At 40.1% G+C, this 13160-nt stretch overlaps 1 protein-coding gene across 2 annotated transcripts in view; it reads left to right on the top strand.

Annotated features, from left to right (window-relative positions):
- The window catches only part of SRPX (sushi repeat containing protein X-linked), a 112580-nt gene extending 100125 nt beyond the window's left edge, over positions 1-12455 (top strand). For both annotated transcript variants that reach the window (XM_038587167.1, XM_038587166.1), the window contains 2 exons: positions 490-611; positions 11912-12455. In XM_038587167.1, the coding sequence (XP_038443095.1) occupies positions 490-611; positions 11912-12095 (306 nt within the window). In that variant the 3' untranslated portion in view covers positions 12096-12455. The remainder of the gene's footprint in view (positions 1-489; positions 612-11911) is intronic.
- Positions 12456-13160: the final 705 nt, after the last annotated feature.

Genomic DNA, 13160 nt, shown 5'->3' with positions numbered 1-13160 from the left:
AAAAGTCAGGTCACCAGATGTGAAAATTAGGGCACTAGATGAAGACTGAAACCTTTGATTACTGGGTGTTTTCTTACTGTGTTGGTATGAGGAGCTTAGGGGCATGGGGGTGGAGGGAGAAGCAAGGGCAGATAAGGGGACTCTGGAAATATTCTTCTCTCCTTGAAAACAAATTAGAATTCTCTGTGGGTAGTTTCGGACACTTTCTAGGATCTTAGGCTCATGCAAAGTCTCACCCCACCTGGAAATATAGACTGCCATCTTGTGTAGGTTTTCAAAATCTTGTTGCTAAGTCATTTCTGAATGATTTCTCCAGGAAAATATTTAGGTTTTATAACCACTAGTTGAACCCTAATTTCTCCACTGTTTTCAAGAATGCCTGGAGTAGGCAAATAAACTTCCCAAAACAGAACACTGCTGCTTCTGTGAGTCTGTAGTTTAACCTGGAAGTCTTTCTTCATGCTCATGCCTGTTTTTTTTTTTTTCCAGCAAGCACAGTGTGGCCTGGATCTTCGACATATTACCGTGGTGGAGCTTGTAGGTGTGTTCCCAACCCTCATTGGTAGGATAGGAGCAAAGATTATGCCTCCAGCCCTAGCTCTGCAGCTCAGGTAGGTAGAAATTCTGTCCTTAAATTGTACCCCCTATAATGTGTTTTTGGACTAGATTCCCTGATGTCTTGCTAGTCAGTATTAATGCCAGGTAATCTTCAGTGTTTAATGGCTTGTAGTCTGAGAGTTCTAGAGCCATGTTAATCGGCATGGTGCTGCTTGTCCAAATGCAGTAGATAATTTCCAGTATTTTCTTCTTTTCCCCTTTAACCAAGTGTCTATGCCTTGTCTTTGTTTTGTTTTTTCTTTCAGCTTGGTGGGGTTGGGGTGGGTAGAGAAGAGGCTGCCAAAAGGACCTATGCAGCCCTTTGTGTTATTGGGAGAGCAGGCATCCAATAAGTTTTTCCAGGCCTGGCCTCTTTTACCTCCATGCTTCCACGACATTTGTCCATTCCTCCATTTTAACAACTATATTTTACTTTGGTAATACTTAGCTAGATGATTTTGACTTAGAAGAATCAAGTCTAAGATTTTTTTTTTTTATGATAGTCACAGAGAGAGAGAGAGAGAGGCAGAGACACAGGCAGAGGGAGAAGCAGGCTCCATGCACTGGGAGCCTGATGTGGGATTCGATCCCGGGTCTCCAGGATCGCGCCCTGGGCCAAAGGCAGGCGCCAAACCACTGCGCCACCCAGGGATCCCAAGTCTAAGATTTTGACTTAGAATCATGGTGCTCAGGATGTGAGTTATGGTGCATTTAAAAAGCAGGATTCAGTAGCCAAAAGGTAATTTCAGAACAATCCCAAATATTTACTTCCATCTCTTGACAACCGTGAAAAGGCTAATTAGACTAAAGCAAAACTCCTCAAAATCTTCCTTTCTCACCCATCTTCTTTTTCACCCAGTGCAAGGAAGTTGTTTATAGTTTTTTTTTTAATTTTTTTAAATTTTTATTTATTTATGATAGTCACAGAGAGAGAGAGAGAGAGAGAGAGAGAGAGAGGCAGAGACAGGCAGAGAGAGAAGCAGGCTCCATGCACCGGGAGCCCGACGTGGGATTCGATCCCGAGTCTCCAGGATCGCGCCCTGGGCCAAAGGCAGGCGCCAAACCGCTGCGCCACCCAGGGATCCGGAAGTTGTTTATAGTTAAAGCCCCTACTCTTCTTAGTCTTTAAGAGTCCCAGGCTGATGGTGGCTCCACCATCTTGTAGCATCAACATTTAGAACACATGACTTCTGGGTTTCTGCAAAGAGGGCAGACTGTAAAGACAAACCATAGGCTCCTTTTGTGCTTCATGTTTGAAGCCTAAAATTGCTCTCTGCAAGTCCACTGGCTAGAATTCATCACATGGTTGCCATTGAACTCCAAGGCAGGCTGGGAAATGCAGTCTTTCTGTATTCCCAGAAGAAGATAATGAAAGAAGACCTGATGAGCCCCATCATAGGTGTTCAAAGAGGCTCACAGAGATTCCTTGAAAGATTATATGATAGAAGTACATACTTAGCTGGTGATGTTATAGATGGACACAAAAGATTCTTTGTCTATTTCCATCTGCCTTTTAACACCCCCCCCACCATGTTTGATTTATACCTCTCCACGCCAAAAAGAGTGCCCCATCCATACCAAGGTCAAAAACTCAGAGGCAAGGGATGGAAAAAGAAATGAGGATGCCTGAATTCTCTTTAGTTGGCTGAAAGAGGGAGAAGGCTGGGTATACTCAAAAGCTTTTATACATACATTTTTTTTGGTCCTGCTTCATTCACTAGCTTCTCTCTACAGGTGACATTTTTGAGGTCACTATCAGATCTCCTCAACATTTGCTGTCCAGTACCTAGCATAGTGCCTGCCACCATGTTGGAGTTAAATAAATGGAGGAAATGACTTGAAACTGAAATAGTAGATCTAAGAGTGTATTTATAGTTCTATTTTAAGTCAAAAACAACAAAACTCAGGAGAGGATTATGTTGACATCTGAAAATGTATAACAAAAATTCTCAAAATAAGTATTTGAAGCTGTTGGTAATTTAGAACTATCTGCTCATACCCTATGTTCATGATTTCTTAAAAACCTGCCACAGAATCTGCTAAATGTTACTCTTTGGATTGGGGATATATAGAGAAGCAATCTTGATAAAATTTTAATGTGATGTGATTTTAAACTATTGAAATTTGAAGATCTGAGTTAAGACAAAAACTTCTGTCATTCAGGTTGTAGATGTGGGGCTACTAGAAACCTCTGCAGTCTGGGGATGATTGAAGAAACAAAAAAGTTGCAAAAATGAATTACGCAGCGCTTCTCAGGCTAGAGCCAGCCTCAGAATCCCCTGGAGCACAGTTAAAACATAGAATGCTGGGCCCCACCACCACAGTGTCTGCTTCAGTAGGTCTGGGATGGGGCCTGAGAATTTGCACTTCTAGCATGTTCCCAAATGTGGCCGAAACTGCTGGTCCCCTGGCGTAGTGTGGTGTTTTTTGTTTTTTTTTTGTGGGTTTTTTAAAGATTTTATTTATTTGAGAGACAGCATGAGCAATGGAGAGGAGGCAGAGAGGGAGAAGCAGACTCCCCTCCGAGCAGGGAGCCCATCATGGGGCTCAATCCCAGGACCCTGAGATCATGACCTGAGCTGAAGGCAAATACCCAACCGACTGAGCCTCCCAGGCACCCCTGGCCTACCATTTTACCAAAGGCTTCACGACTTTGAAGTGGATATTTTGCAAAGCAGCCTATAAAAAGAGTGAATCATTACCAGGTAGCCAGAAGCTAGTCCAGGTAGATGTCACGCAGAGATGATCTGTCTCATGTGTTGCCTAATGGATTCAGTGTCAGGCCACATGTCCCCTTTATCAGCCCTATCCGTGAGGAATAAGGGACTTGCCAGATGGATGTTTTATCTTTTTCCCTTTGAATTCTACCCTAGAGTCTAGTGCAGATGAAAAGAGCCAATTTAGGCAAAGAATGGGAAGCATGGAAGAAAAGGAGATGCAGAATGCCTGGAGAATCTAAAAATTCTCTTGTCTGGTTAGAATACTATTTTCAAATAGCACTAAAGCCAGGATAAGACAATTAGCAGGCAGCAGCAGTGCCTGGTGTTGCAAAGTCCCCGCCTCCCTGCTTTCTTGCTCTCGTGGTTTTTTTATTTTTTAAAGATTCATTTATTTTTGAGAGAGAGAGCGAGCAAGTGTGCATGCAAGCAAGCACATGGGGGACAGAGGGGCAGAGGGAGAAGAGAATCTCAAGCTGGCTCCCTGCTGAATGTGGGGCCTGTCGCAGACTCTACCCCATGACCCTGCGATCATAACCTGGGCTGAAATCGAGAGTCAGACTCTTAACTGACTGAGCCACTTGGGTGCCCCTACTCTGTTTTTTAGAGATGAAGGTATGGGCAAATTCACGTTCTCTAGAGTAACTTCCCAGCAATTGCAAGGGTGGTAGGGACAAAGAATGCCATTATTTTAATATTCATTTTATTTTGGGGGTATAATTGACACTATACAAATATACAGCTTAGTGATTCAATATTTGTATGTACTGCAAAATGATCATCATGCTAAGGCTAGTTAACATCACCATAGATAGTCATATTTTTTCCTTGTGAAATTTTAGGATTTACTCTTAGCTACTTTCAAATCTGTAATGTGGTATTATTAACTATAACCACCAAGCTGTATGTTAATCCCCATGACTTACATCTAGAAGTTTATACCTTTCAACCCTCTTCACACATTTTACCCACCCCTAACCTCCTGCCTCTGGCAACCACTAATATGTCCTGTGTATCTATGAATATTTTTTGTTTGTTGTTTTAGATTCTGCATGTAAGTAACACCATATGGTATTTGTCCTCTGATTTATTACACTTAGGATAATGTCCTGTAAGGTCCATCCATATTGTCACAAATGGCAACATTTAATTCTTTTATATGGCTGAGTAATATTTTATCATGTGTACCATATTGTCTTTATCCATTTGTCCATCAATGGACACTTACATTGCTCCCATCTCTTGGCTATTGTAAATAATGCTGGAGTAAAGATAAGGGAAGTGTGTATATCTTTTCAAGTTTTTAAAAATTTCTTCAGATAAATACCCAAAGTGGAATTGGACAATCGTATAGTTGTTAATTTTTTGAGGAATATCCATACTGTTTTCCAAAGTGGCTGCACCAACTGATTTTTCTCCACATCCTCACTAACACGTTTTTTTCAAGATTTAGTAATTTTAGAGAGAGCGGGGGCGGGGGGCGGGGGGGGGGGCAGGGAAAGGGAGACTCTTAAGCAGACTCCCCACTGAGTATGGAGCCCAATGAGAGGCTTAATCTCATGACCTGAGCCAATACCAAGAGTCAGATGCTTAACTGACTGCACCACCCAGGTGCCCCACCAACTTACTTTTTTGTCTTTCAAATGCTAGCCATTCTAACAAGACTGAGGTGATATTTCACTGTGGTTTTGATTTCCACTTCCCTGATTAGTGATGTTGAGCATCTTTTCATGGATTTGATGGCCATCTGTATGTCTTTTATGGAAAAACATCTATGCAGCTTCTCTGCCCATTTTTTATTTTGTGTTTGTTACTGAGTTGTATGAGCTCTTTATTATATATTTTGTATATTAGCCTCTTCTCCAATATGAGTTGTGACTATTTTCTCCAATTTAGTAAGTTGATTTTTCATTTTGTTGATAATTGCCTGTGCAGAAATTTTTGATTTATTCCCACTTATTTTTACTTTTGATATCCAAAAAATCATCACATTGATGATGGATTTACTGATTATATATTCTCTATGTTATGGTTTCAGGTCCTACATTCAAGTCTTTAAGCCATCTTTGAGTTTATTTTTGCATACAGTGTATGAAAATGGTCCAATTTTCCCAAAATTACTGACGAAATTGTCCTTTCCCCATTGTGAATTCTTGGATCTTTTGTCATAAACTAATTGACCATATATGGTGGGTTTATTTCTGGGATTACTATTCTGTTCTACTGATCTGTGTATCTACCATATTGTTTTGATTACCATAGCTTTGTAATATAGTTTGAAATCAAGGAGTATAATGCCTCCAGCTTTGTTGTTGCTTCTCAAAATTGTTTTAGCTATTCAGCATCTCTTCTGCTTCCATACAAATTCAAGGATTTTTTGTTCTATTTCTATGAAAAATAGAATTTCTATAGGGATTGCATTGAATCTGTATATTGGTTTGGATAGTATGGACATTTTAGCAATATCACAATTCATGAGCATGGAATATCTATTTTTTTGTGTGTATCATCTTCAGTTCCATTCATCAATATCTTACAGATTCCAGTGTTCAAGTCTTTCACCTCCTTAAATCTATTCCTAGGTATTTTATTAATTTTCATGCAATTGCAAAAGTGATTTTCTTTCTGATAATTATTGTATAGAAATGCAGAAGATTTTTGTATCTTGATTTTTTTTTGTATCCTGTAATGTAACATTACTGAATTCATTTACTCTAACACTTTCTTGGTGCAATCCTTAGGATTTTAATTTATATATAATGTCCTCTGCAAATAGTGACAGTTTTAATACTTCCTTTCCAATTTGAATGCCTTCTATTTATTATTCTTTCCTAATTGCTGTGGGTAGGATTTCTAATACAATGCGAATAATAGTGAGAGTGGTCATCCTTGTCCTGTTCCTGACCTTACTGGAAAGATCTTCAGCTTTTTGACATCAAGTATGATGTTAGATGTGGGCTTCTTGTCATATATGACCTCTGTATGTTGAGGTATGTTTCCTCTATACTTTGTTGAGGGTTTTCATCACAAATGGTGTTGAATTTTGCGAATGGTTTTTCTGCATCTGTTGATGAGCATATTATTTTTATCCTTCATTTTGTGAATGTGGTATATCACGTTGATTAACAGATGTTGAAACATCCTTGAATCCCTGAAAGAAATCCCACTTGAGCATAGTTAATGATCCATTTAATGTATTGTTGAATTAAGCTTGCTAGTGTTTTGTTGAAGATTTTTGTAATTATGTTCATTAGGGATATTGGGCTTTTCTTGTAGTGTCTTGTGTCTTAATCTGGTTTTGGTACCAGGGAAATGCTGGCCTCATAAAATAAGCTTGGAAGTGTTCCCTCCTCTTCCATTTCTGAAAATGGTTTGAAAGGATTCTTATTAATCTTCTTTGAATGTTTAAGTCACCAGTGAAGCTGTGTGGACCTGGTCTTCTGTTTGGTGGGAAGTTTTTAAATTACTGGTTCAATCTCCTTACTAAAAGTTGGTGTATTCAGATATTCTGTTTGTTTATGATTCAGTTGGGAAGGTTATATGTTTCTAAGATTTTATACATTTCTAGGTTGTCTAATTTGTTAGCATATTATTAATAGTAGTATATGATTTGATTTCCTGCATTCCTATGGTATCAGATGTAACCTCTCCTCTTTCATGTCTGATTTTACTTGAGCCCCCTCCTTTTGTTGGTAAATCTAGCTAAAGGTTAGTCAATATTGCTATCTTTTTTCATTGATCTTAACTTTACTTCCTTCTTTTTTGGCCTTCACTTGTTCTTTTATCTGGTTGAGGTGTAAACTTAGGTTAGTTACTTCAGTTTTTTTTTTCCTTACTTAAGGTGGGCATTTATCATTATGAACTTATCTTAGAACTGTTCTTGTTACATTCCATGAGTTTTAGTATATTTTTTTTTCTCAAGGTATTTGGTTAATGAATTTTTTTTCTAGAGAACAAACTAACACAAAGTATTATATGTTATAAAAGGGTACTGATCACATGAAACATTCCAGAATAGATCACATATTGGGTCATAAAACATGGTATGACTGATATTTTTGAATTTGTTGAACTTGTATCTGTTCTGACCACAACACTATGAAGTTAGAAGTCAATCACAAGAAAAAATCTGGAAAGACAAATACATGGAGGTTAAAGAACATGCTACTAAACCAGGAGAGGGTCAACCAGGAAATCAAAGAATAAACAAAGTACATAGAAACAAAGGAAAATGAACACAATGGTTCAAAACCTTAAGAATGTAGTAAAAGCAGTTCTAAAAGGGAAGTTCATGGCAATACAGGCCTACCTCAAGAAGTGAGAAAAATCTCAAACAACCTGATGTTACACCTAAAGGAGCTAGAAAAAGAACAAAACCCCAAAGAAGCAGAAGGAAAGAAATAATAAAGATTATAGCAGAATAGATGACATAGAAACTGCAAGACCAATAGAACAGGTCAGTGTAACCAGGAGCTGGTTCTTTGAAAAAATTAATAAAGTTGATAAACCTCTAGCCATACTTCTGAAGGAAAAAAGCTCAGATAAAATCACAAATGAGAGTAGAGATCACAACCAACACCACAGAAGCACAATTATAGGAGAATATTATGAAAAATAATATGCCAACAAATTGGACAACCTAGAAGAAAAGGTGAAATACCTAGAAACATAAAACATACCAAAACTGAAACAGGAAGAAATATAAAATGTGAACAGATTGATTACCAGCAAAGAAATTGAGCCAGTAATAATAATTAAAAAAAAAAAACCCACAACAAACAAAAGTCCAGGGCCAGATAGCTTCACAGGTGAATTCCACCAACCATTTAAAGAAGAGTTAATACCTAGTCTTCTCAAACTATTCAAAAAAAAAAAATAGAAAAGGAAGGAAAACTTCCAAATTCATTGTGAAAGACCAGCATTACCCTGATACTGAAACCAGATAAAGACACCACAAAAAAGAGAACTACAGGCCAATATCTCTGAACACAGATATAGAAATCCTCAGCAAAATACTAGCAAACCTATTCCAACAACACATTTAAAGAATCCTTCACCACCATCAAGTGGGATTTATTCCTGGGTTGCAAGGATGGTTTAACAGTCACGAAGTAATCAATGTGATACATCACATCAATAAGAGAAAAGATAAGAACCATATGATCCTCTCAGATGCAGAAAGACATCTGACAAAGTACACCATCCATTCATAATAAAACTCAACAAACTAGGGTTAGAGGGAACATACCTCAACATAATAAAGGCCATCTATGAAAAACCCACAGTGAACATCATCCTTAATAGGGGAAAACTGAGAGCTTTTTCCTCTAAGGTCAGAAACAAGACAAGGAAGTACACTCTGGCTACACTCTTACTCAACATATTACTGGAAGTACTAGCCACGGCAATCAAACATCAGAAAGAAATGCATCCACATCAGTAAAGAAGAGGTAAAACTTCCCCTGTTTGCAGATGACCTGATACTCCATATAGAAAGCCTGAAAGACTCTACCAACAAATGGCTAGAACTGATAAATGAATTCAGTAAAGTCCAAGGATATGAAAAAATCAAGGTACCGAAACCCACTGTATTTCTAAATACCAATAATGAAGCAGTAGAAAGAGAAATAAAGAAAAACTGTCTTCTCGATTGTTACATCCACAGAGGGGAAGAGATGGACGTAGAAAGAGAGACAGGGACAGAGATGGAGTGAGAGGCACGTAGAGAGGGGTGGGGGGGGGGGAGAAGGCGAGAGAGGAGGAGGGTGGAAGCTGAGACAAAGACTGAGACCTAGAGAGGGAGAGAGAGCTACAGAGGTAGAAAGACACCAACAAGGAGAGACACACAGAGAAAGGGAGGCAAAAAGAGAGAAACAGAGGGAGAGAGAAAGAGAAGGATAAAAGGGAGAAGGGGATGGAGCAAAGGAGAGACACACATAGAGAAGGAGAGGGAAAGGGAGAGAGAAATGAGGAACAAGTGTGTGTGGAGGACAGATGGAGAGAGGGCGAGAGATGGACAGAGCTGGAGGGCAGGAGAGCTTGAGTGTGCAAGACAGGGAGCAAGGAAAAGATGGAGAGAGAAAAACAGTGCCCCCCAGCTTTAGGAGGCAGGATAGCATGAAGATGGCACCTGCTGGCTGGAGTGTAAAGCAGCAGCCCACAGCCCAAAAATAGAAAAAAGGTGGCTTCCACTGACTTTAGCAAGACAGAGATAGAGTGTGAAAATGGTACCCACCAACCTCGGTCCCTGGAGACTCTCCCTCAGGCCTCTGCCCTTCAGTCACATGCTTAAAAATGATCCAAGGAGCCTCTTCCACCTGACGTCTGGGGTGCTTTTCAAATGGCTGCTTCTGGGCTGCACTTTGGGGTGAGTTCGCATGTTGAGCCCTGTTAAGCATCATTTCTCAGTTTACTACAGACCTGTGAGTCTCACAGGCATCAGCCCTATTAGTCTTCAAAGCTAGGTGTTTGAGGGGCTCTCTCATGTGCACGTCTCAAAGGACAGAGTTCCCTAAGTGGGGTGGGCTTGCTTTGATCCTCAGGGAGAAGCTCCAGGTTTTCAGTTCCCTCTTGTGTGTCATGGTGCCAGGTGTGTGGATTGTGTGGTGAGACTGTGTCTCGGCTTTTCCTACCCACTTGGATGTGGCTCATTTCCTGATACGCGGAAGTCACTCTGCCTGGTTTTGTTTTTGTTTTTGTTTTTTCAGAGGGACTTGTGTCCAGGGGAGGAGGTGAGTTCAGGATCCTTTTCCATTGCCATGTTTTTTGAGTCTACAGAGTTTTCTAGAAAATTCTCCAGGAGGAGTTCATTCTGGTCTGATGACAGGCATTTATGCGACTCCAACACACTGCTGGCACCACCCCTTAACCTGTGGGGTGCCCCATCTACCCCCAAGATTTCTGTGGTCTCTCGGCCATGGTGGGATACATTCCAGTGACTTGATAGCATGCTGGCCTGAACACTCATTTCTTGCCCTGGTAGTTTTTCTTTATATTCTGTCAAGGCAAGAGGCTCACACGAGGAATGTGTGCAGTAGCAGTTGGTGGCAACATGGGAGATTTCCACCCTAGGCTCAGGAGCACTAGAACGTCAAATGTTCCAATTCCTCATTGGTTACCCTTTCCCTTAGGCCACAACATTGCTTGGCCTTTTTTTTCCCCTCCAGACCAGCTTTCTTTTCTACTCCTGTTTTCTGGGACCCACTGCCCTAGGACATCCCCCTCTCCCCCAGACCTAAATACTCTTCATTTTAAGAATGTGGAGAAGTTTTTCTCTGCATTTTTGACTCACTTCGTGGTCTACAAACACTCCATTAATGCATTTCTGGGTCATCTACTTCTGAGCTTCCCTCTTATATCTCAGGAGACCTGCTAGAGATACTTTAATGTTGTCTTTCTTTTTCTTTCTAGTCACTAGCATGGAATTAGCAATTTAGCTTCCTATGGAGATAAAGTAGAAATTATTCCCATCTTCCCTGAAACTCCCCTTAAAGGCAGAGGAAAGTATAGTCAGTTCGGATTCGGAGTAGTCAATATTTTTCTTTTGATCCTTTCATGGGGAGAAAAATATTTCGCTTTAAATACAGATGGCATTGTATAGTCTGCCTTACACGTAATTGCTAGATAACGAAATTAAAAAATAAACCCACTCAATCTCCATTTTATTTTTCAATGGGCTCAGGTGATCAGCTTGTTTGCTTTCTCTGGCTTATTTCATCTAAATGTTTCTGTTGATATAAAAATCATTTTACACAATATACCTTCTAGTGTGGTAGAAAAAAATCACTTTTGAAACTTTGAATTTGGGGGAAATTATTTGAGTCATACTTAACCAAGTTAATATACCTAGAGTGTAGAGTAAGTTTAATCTGCTCTAATGGTGCAGTCCTGAGCTGGCTACCGAATAAGCCAGCATGGGCCAGAACTATAATGTTTGGAAACATATTTCAATCAGCTTCCCCTAGTCCAGTGTTTCTCAACCTTAGTACTATTGAATTTGGGGCTAATTCTTTGTGGGGGAGGCTTTCCTGTGGGTTGTAGTAGATTCAGCAGCATCCCTGGCCTCTACTCACAAGAGGCCAGAAGCACCATTTCACTGTGACAATGAAAACTGTGTCCAGACATAGGGCAAGATCCTCCCTATTAACCACTGATGCTAGTTCCAGGATGTACATAGTTGTGCAAACCTAGTCTGCAAATTTGGGTTGACGACAGTGTAATGCACAAAATCTGCTAGTATTGTTGTACCTACCTTGTCAGTACCTATCGGTGCACAGCTCCAAGGCAGGCCCGGTGTCTTCCTGATTATAAAGTAGTACTACTTAATCCTTCATATGCATACCAGTCATTTGGGGATCTTGCTAATGATGCAGATTTTAATTCAGTAGGTTTGGGATGGAGGATGGGATTCTAATTTCTAATAAGTTTCCGTGTGATGCTATTTGTCCAAGCATCATACTTTGAGTAGCAAGGGTCTTGAGATGAGTAAGTCTGTGGAAATAAGCCTTTCTCTACACACAGTATCACTCTAGGGCTCTGGTTGGTCCAGCAGAAGCCTTGGGAGTCAGGTTTGACAGTCTTCTCTTTGTCTGTCCTAGGTTGTTGCTGCGCATCCCACTCTACTCCTTCAGTACGGTGCTAGTGGATAAGCATGGTATGGACAAGGAGCGCTATGTCTCCCTGGTGATGCCTGTGGCTCTCTTCAACCTGATTGATACTTTCCCCTTGAGAAAAGAGGAGATGGTCCTGCAAGCTGAAATGGGCCAGACCTGTAACACCTGATGTGATGGTTCCTCTCTTGGCAGCTCCTCTTCTCATTCTACAGAGTGCTATGCACACGGAAAGGCCTTAAAAATATCCTTGATGTACAGATTTTTATTTGTAATTTTTAAAGTCTATTTTAATATGAGCTTTCTTTGCACTTAAAAATTACCATGATGCTTTTTGTACTTTGAAGTGTACCCCAAAAATGATGAATATAATATGTACTCTTTTTCTTTATTCCATCATGGCTGGTTAATTTTAAAGAAACTAGAAACAACAACCATACACATGCTTTCACTGTGTTATTCAGTGTAACACATAACTTCTACTTTGTTTTTTGTATAAAACATATTAATAAAATATTTTGGAGCAAATTTATTAAAACTTATTTAGTGTTTTAAGCACAGGCCATACTTAGTGTGGTCAGTGGTTTTTAGGACTGTGATTCTTTTTTAAAAAAAATTTATCCCTAGGAACTAGCAATTTATGTTTTTTAAGATTTTATATATTTAATTGAGAGAGATCAGAGGGAGAAGAGGAAGAAGCAGACTCACTGTTGAGCAGGAAGCCTGATGCGGGGCTCTATCCCAGGACCCTGAGATCATGACCTGAGCCGAAGGCAGATGCTTAACTGACTGAGCCATCCAGGTGCCCCAGGACTGTGAGTCTTAGCTGTGTTTTAGGAATGGAAAAATGTAATTACTTTTGTTAGGAGGAGCTGGGCTGGGAGACCTGTCCTTTCAGGTCCTAGAGTAGCAACAAGCCAAAAATTAAAGAGTTAAGCCTTTGATCGCTGTGATAGCATAAACAAAAGGCTAAAACCAGAGCAAGCCCCAGTTCTTCCCTTTTGTTTTTTCCCCAATGGACTACTGTTACCAAAGGTCAGGTGGAGTGTCAAAGACATAGGGTTGTCACCTTGTTGAGGGAAGTCCATGGAACCCTCTAGTTAAAGATAGCCCCTACCAGGTCACATCCAAAGCCACAAGTGCTAAACACAAACTTACCCCCACTCTGCCACCACCTTTTCTTCCCAGTAGCTTTATGTGTGCACTCAACCTTAGCAAGTCAGCTCCCATAGGAGAA

Source organism: Canis lupus, chromosome X (assembly GCF_011100685.1).
Source record: "Canis lupus familiaris isolate Mischka breed German Shepherd chromosome X, alternate assembly UU_Cfam_GSD_1.0, whole genome shotgun sequence".
Classification (NCBI taxonomy): domain Eukaryota; kingdom Metazoa; phylum Chordata; class Mammalia; order Carnivora; family Canidae; genus Canis; species Canis lupus.
The sequence above is the reverse complement of the archived record's forward strand: the minus strand, read 5'-3'. Positions and strand labels throughout refer to the sequence as shown.